Source organism: Mytilus edulis, chromosome 11 (genome assembly GCF_963676685.1).
Source record: "Mytilus edulis chromosome 11, xbMytEdul2.2, whole genome shotgun sequence".
Lineage (NCBI taxonomy): Eukaryota > Metazoa > Mollusca > Bivalvia > Mytilida > Mytilidae > Mytilus > Mytilus edulis.
In genome coordinates this window covers 16219004-16225328 of record NC_092354.1, presented here as the reverse complement: position 1 = coordinate 16225328, position 6325 = coordinate 16219004, and the positions used below count along the sequence as shown (strand labels likewise).

Sequence of the window (6325 nt, the reverse complement as noted above, 5' to 3'; positions counted from 1 at the left end):
ACCGTACGTATATGCTAGCTTCAACGTCATTTTCTCTGTAGGAAAACATACTAAGTATGCTATGTTTAATAACAAAATAGCAAATGATCCAACACTCATGTCAGTTACTAGAATTCTTCAATTTGAAGATTTAGTTCTTCCTTTGATAATGTCCTGACTTTTATCTAAAGAGAGGATAACAAAAGAATATAACTAATTTTTTTTAAATGACATATAACGTATATTTTATAAGAAGAATTTATGAAAACTTATTCTTTCAGGATATAAAATTTGCATGAAATATAATGATTTAACTTAAAAAAACTGTTTTACATAATCAAGCAGCTGCTTTTATTATTTATTTGACTCTTGAGTTGACTGATTTTATTGTCCTTACTGTTTAAAGTACGAGCATAATTTTGTGTAATTTCTTCCAAAGATTTCCTGTATTTCCTACTGCTTTCTTCATTCTGCTGCATCTTCATTGTAGATTCATTTAACGATTTCATCAATTCTTTATTAACTTCATTACTATGGTTAAACATTTTATACAATTTGGCGATAGATTGCTGCATTCCATCAATGAAAAGTGTTTGTCGGAGGTATTCACATGAATGCCTCTGTTCTTCAATTTCTGCGCATTTTATTTCCATCTCTTTCATATGTCTTTTATTTTCTTCTTCTGTTTTCTCTTTTTCTGAAAGGATTTTTGCTTTCTCGTCCTTTTCTTTTTTAACTTCTTTCTCCATTTCTGAGATTTTATCTTTGAGTTCCGATTGAATTTGCTCAACTTCCTTCTGTTTTTCTAATGTTTTTATCCTTTCAACTTCTTTCATCTTCCTTTGCAATTCAGCCTCTGCTTCTTTGTAGATGCTATTGGTATAATGTTGTCCACCGTTACTTTGTATCATTTCGTCCAAGGATCTGGTCAAATTTGCAACTTGTTGCCTCTTTTGTTCGTCTGTTCCTCTGTTGTTTAATGCTATATACCTTCCACCAACTCTGGAAATGAAATGTGTGAGGTGTTCGTTTGAGCTATTGATAAATTCTTCAATACTTGTGTTTTCTCCTTCCAAGTCATCCAATCTTGTGAAGATTATAATTGCGTACGAACTCATTTGCTCTCCGAACAATTCAAATAATGTAGAAAAAGTGTCAATTTCCTCTTGCGTGAAGCGATCCAATCTAAGTACCAGTAAAAACGCGTGAGGTCCAGGTGTTGACATATTGATGCAACGAATTATCTCTCGTGTGGTCTCACCTTGTGATAAGTTGGTGTCAAATAAACCAGGCGTATCGACAACTAATAATCTGTGTCCATCACTGCGAGTTTCGGCTAATTGACATTGTTCAGTTATAGATGATCCCGATGCCCGAGACATAAACTCTCTTTTTGCCAAAATAGTATTTCCAGTTGCACTTTTTCCAGATCCAGTTCTTCCCAATAGCACTATTCGGATATCGCCTTGCTCTCTCTGATCTACAAATTAATTACATTTTCTTCACTTATCATTAATTGGTGTTTTTAAATTAACTGTAACATGTTAATTGTTATCATTAAAAAATAATATCGTATCTGTCTTAAAGGGGCACTAGCTACGAGATATATAAAAAAATTTAAAGTTTGATTTTTTTTGTTCAATCAATAATAAAAGTGAAATAGTGAAATAACAATTCGCTTTTTGCAGCTAAAAAGGTTCAATTTTGTCAAATTACGCTAAGAAACGTTGATAATTAGTTATTCACTTGCAAGTGAATGAGTCGACTCTTTAAATCCGTATTCATGTGAACTTCAATTTAACCCCTAGCTAGAGATAGGCAACGCATGCATTGTACGTGTACTGGTTATTTAAAGAAAAAGAATAACAACAATGAAAGTGAAACTACGGTAAATCATTTGATTACTACTTTGTTTCACATAAAATCATTCTTATACGATTAATAATAATGAGAAACATCTATTTCTTTTATCTATAAAATAAAATCAAACAGACCTATAAAACTCCAATTGCACGTGTTGGTTTAATCTATTCATATCTTTATTTATGTTTACATCGCTTATATGGTCATCTGAGGTCAAGTCGATAGTTAATTAGATGGCGTATGGACTAAAATACACACGAAACGAACCTATATATTATCTACCCAATGCTCTGTAAACTGTTTATTTTAGACTTTTGATAGTTTGGATTAATGTTTTACATTGTTATGAATCGAATATGAGAGTTTGAGTCAAATCGGGGATTATGAATTTGACAGCTAGTGTCCCTTTAAGTAAGCCTATGTTAATTTTTCACAATAAACGGACGTAAGTATCAAAATAATAACATTATTTTTAAACAGTCCGAAGTATATATTATTAAATCATATTCAGTCTTGATGACAGTTGAATTGACTCCAGTAAATTTAAGACTGTTCAGACTATGGGCTTGCAGTATATTGTGCATCTGTACAGGAAAATATGATTGTGTTAATAAACTTATTACAAGGTTTAGTTCATTTTTTATAAGCTGTTCAGATCAAAATGACAGTTTCATATTATAGTATATTTACTGGTTGTTGTTAAACAAAGTTTTTCAATTGCTACAATTCTATTGTCAATCATAGTGATTTTTAAACTTATTAACAAATATATATATAAATGCATATTTACTGATGTCTATCGTTACTCAAAAGTTGGAACAGGCATGTTGTTTCATTTCAAAAACTTTCATTTTCAATTAACCCACAAGTATTAAAACTATATTAGAAAAATGTGTACACCAATGACGCATAATGTACCCTTTGATTAAAAATATTTTCATATCAATGTTCATAATTGAAAACATGCAAATTTTGAAAATGAAAAACCCTTTTTAATGTTTTAATTTTCATTATTGATCTACTCAGCCGTTTTGGTGAAACTTTAAAATTAGTTAAACATTATATACATTCTGTTATGTACTTCAAACTTCGACAGAAATACGGTGTCTTATTTGTGATAAACATCAACTTCAAGTATACAATCTCGCCTTTAATTAAAGAGTACTTATCAATGCCATTGACATTAAGATAGATAAATAACACATACCGTAGAAGTAAGCTTCTTCTTGGTTTTGGTTGTCATTTCCTGCCGATTAAGTAATATGTTTAAATGTACAAGAAAACCCAATTTGTAAAGTTTGTTAGTATTAACAACTAATTTTAAATGACATATGTGCTCCTTTTGTCTTTTAAGATGAAAAAAAATCATTATTTGATTAGGATTTTTTTCAGGTTGAAAAAATGGATGTAGACCTGTTTTATCATTGTTCAGATAGTAACTTATCTGAATCAATATATATGTTTAATGTTCTGAAATAAATTACACAGAAGACATATTCAGTGTTTCGATTGCGGTACCCAAACAAATGTTGTTTTTTTTTTCATTTGATTCGCTGGACGTAATTACTTTTAACAACATCTTAATTTTTTCAGAGCTTCCAGTATTTTACTTGTAATCAATTTCAAAACATAAAACTAAAGTGATCAATGAATCAACTTTAACTATGTGTCTGTCTATCATTTCGCAAACTGCGTTATCAAATATAATAGCTTAAGATACGAATTATCTCTGCTTTCAACACAGAGCATTAGCCTGTTCAAGCTATAAAGGGTTTCCAAAAATTACTAGTATTCAAAATACATTTATAAAACAATAGGTAGGAAGCCTACCTTGTGGTATATTTTTTAGCAGTTAATTTATAGTAGCATAAGTGTCAAGGGAAATACTTGGTATTGTATCAATTATTTTAATTTCGCAAACAAGAAGCTAATGACCACATCCGGGTGTGATATTTTCTCGCTACGTTGAAGACCCATTAATGGTATTCGGCTGTTGTCTGCTCTTTGGTCGGATTATAAATATACTGCACATATAGTACTGACTATACATGAAACTCAACATATATTGAGTAGATATTTTTTGTTTAAATCAGCGGATGTTTCAAATCAAACTCAACATAGATACCAGAGATTACGTTGGTTATCTCGAAAAAAAAACTCAGCAGTCACGTTTGAATAGAAAATACCAATTATATACCTGCTGTTAACCATGTATAATCACTTGATATTTATCATGATTTTAGTTTTCCATTTAATATTTCCGTTTATGTTCTCGTTTAATCTCTACTTGGGACATTGATTTATATAACAACATGTGTCGCTAATCAATTTATATAAATACATACCGTTTTCCACAGGGTTATCATGATCATCTGTTGTGCTTGCCTCACGATCATGGATATCTTGTTGTTCAGACATTCTTTTCCTAATTAATTTGCAAAAGTAAAATTTATTTGAAATAATCAAATCATGCGGATTTTTTTTTATATTGAATCATATTTCTTTTTCTATTTCTTCACTTGAAGTAGTGAATATTGCGTGTTTGATTGAGTCTGGAAAGTCCAAGAAATTACCAGGAACTCTTGAAAACAAATTCAGTTGAGAAATTTTATTCATTGTTGGCATGCGATATATCATGTACGAATTGCCAGTAAGGCAAAACTGGATAAACTGATTAGATTGTTGTTCTTATGCTTTATTATTTTTTCTTGTTTGTCTTGGTGCAGGCAAGGCTCAGTTTTTCGATAATTCTTGTAAAAAGCAATGTTAGCCATTCATTTAATAGTGTTGATCTTTCTTTTTAATATAAGTTAAACATTTTCGTCTTTTTTTTCTTGGCAGCACAAAGGGACAATCAATATATTTTTACATTAATAGAATAACCGTTTTCAAACATTTCTGAATTAAAAATGGATATATTTACTAATTCAGGAATATAACACTTCGAAATAATTTTTGAGGATGTTTTGTAACATTCTGCTTTAAAATAAGTGGATAAAGAACATGTATATTGAAAATATTAGAGAAGGAAAGATGTGAGAAAATTTTGGTCTGATGTCAAATTGTTATATAAACGTCGCAAATTCTTATCAAGGTCATGGCTAGTCTAAAAGGTTCTATATGAAATCAAGGCCTAAGATATTTGTGTTTGTTTTATTCAAATGAAAGATAAAAGTTTACATAACAAATCTGATAAAACATGCTTTACGTATAAAAACCTGCTCAATTTCTACAACAAACGTATCTTTATCATTTTATAATTTGTATAAACAAGAAATAGATAAACGAAAACATTTAAAGTGCACATTATCAATCCCAAATCAACATGTAAGACGTATGCGAATTTATAAATCGTGTCAACATATTTTTATGCATGTAGAGTATCTTATAAAAAAGAAGATGTGGTATGAATGCCATCGAGACATCTCTTCACAAGAGACCAAAATGACACAGAAATTAACAACTTAAGTTCACCGTACGGCCTTCAACAATGATCAAAGCCCATACCGCATAGTCAGCTTTTAAAGGCCCCGAAATAACAATGTAAAACAATTCCAACGAGAAAAATAACGGCCTTATTTCTGTATGTTTAGGTAAGATAAAAACAAATATCCAAGAACATCCTTGTTATTTAATAATAACTTTCAATAGTTATCAAAGGTACCATGATTAAGATTTCATACGCCAGACGCGCGTTTCGTCTTCACAAGACTCATCAGTGTTTACATTTGAGCTCTATTGGTGATTATGATGTAAGACGAACATTTGTTATTGTTTATTTCGTTCAAACGTTTTTTATTGCATGTTTGTTTTAGGTCAAGAAAGACTTTGACTGTCCAGACATGTACATATATAAATTGCTATACAAAAATACAATCAACAATCGGAAAAGTACTATAAAGAAAACTTAGTATTGAGCTGTTGGAACCCAACCTTAAAATGGGGATGAAAAGAGGCGTTTTTTTAAGTATATAAATGAACATTTTCAATAGAAATAAAACGCAACATAAGTTTGTATATAATAAAATGTGTTGTCATCGTTTATAAGTAATAAAAATCTTACCGTTCTGGGGCAGTTTTGTGGCGTCTACAATTCACTATCATATGACAACGATTTAAAATTGTGTTTCTTAAAAATACTAAAATGGAAAGATTGTGATCTTTTCTTAAACAATTATGCAAATTAGATAAATCTTTAAGATATTTCATGAGTTTAAGTAGTTAGTCCATACCCGAGATAATGTAAAGATTATAACTTTACAAATTTACTTGCGTGATAAAACCCCACTTAACTATTACCCGTTTTAGTGTTTCATCATTTTTTACCAGTATTGTAACAGAAAACAATTAACTCTAGAAATGGGCTATTTTTTTTTAATCTACCCCTTATATTTCCTCTTTAAATATTCGTATTGGACTGAAAGCCTCACAAAACAAAATCGTTAAGAAATTCACGACAAATCTATGCTGCAATAGATTATGC

General features: G+C 30.2%; 1 protein-coding gene across 1 annotated transcript in view; it reads right to left on the bottom strand.

Annotated features, from left to right (window-relative positions):
• Positions 1-258: 258 nt before the first annotated feature.
• The window catches only part of LOC139494024 (GTPase IMAP family member 4-like), a 17368-nt gene continuing 11301 nt past the window's right edge, over positions 259-6325 (bottom strand). Inside the window, exons 2-4 of the mRNA XM_071282191.1 lie at positions 4188-4267; positions 3050-3088; positions 259-1459 (exon numbers count right to left, since the gene is read on the bottom strand). Coding sequence (XP_071138292.1) covers positions 309-1459; positions 3050-3088; positions 4188-4267 — 1270 coding nt within the window. The 3' untranslated portion in view covers positions 259-308. The remainder of the gene's footprint in view (positions 1460-3049; positions 3089-4187; positions 4268-6325) is intronic.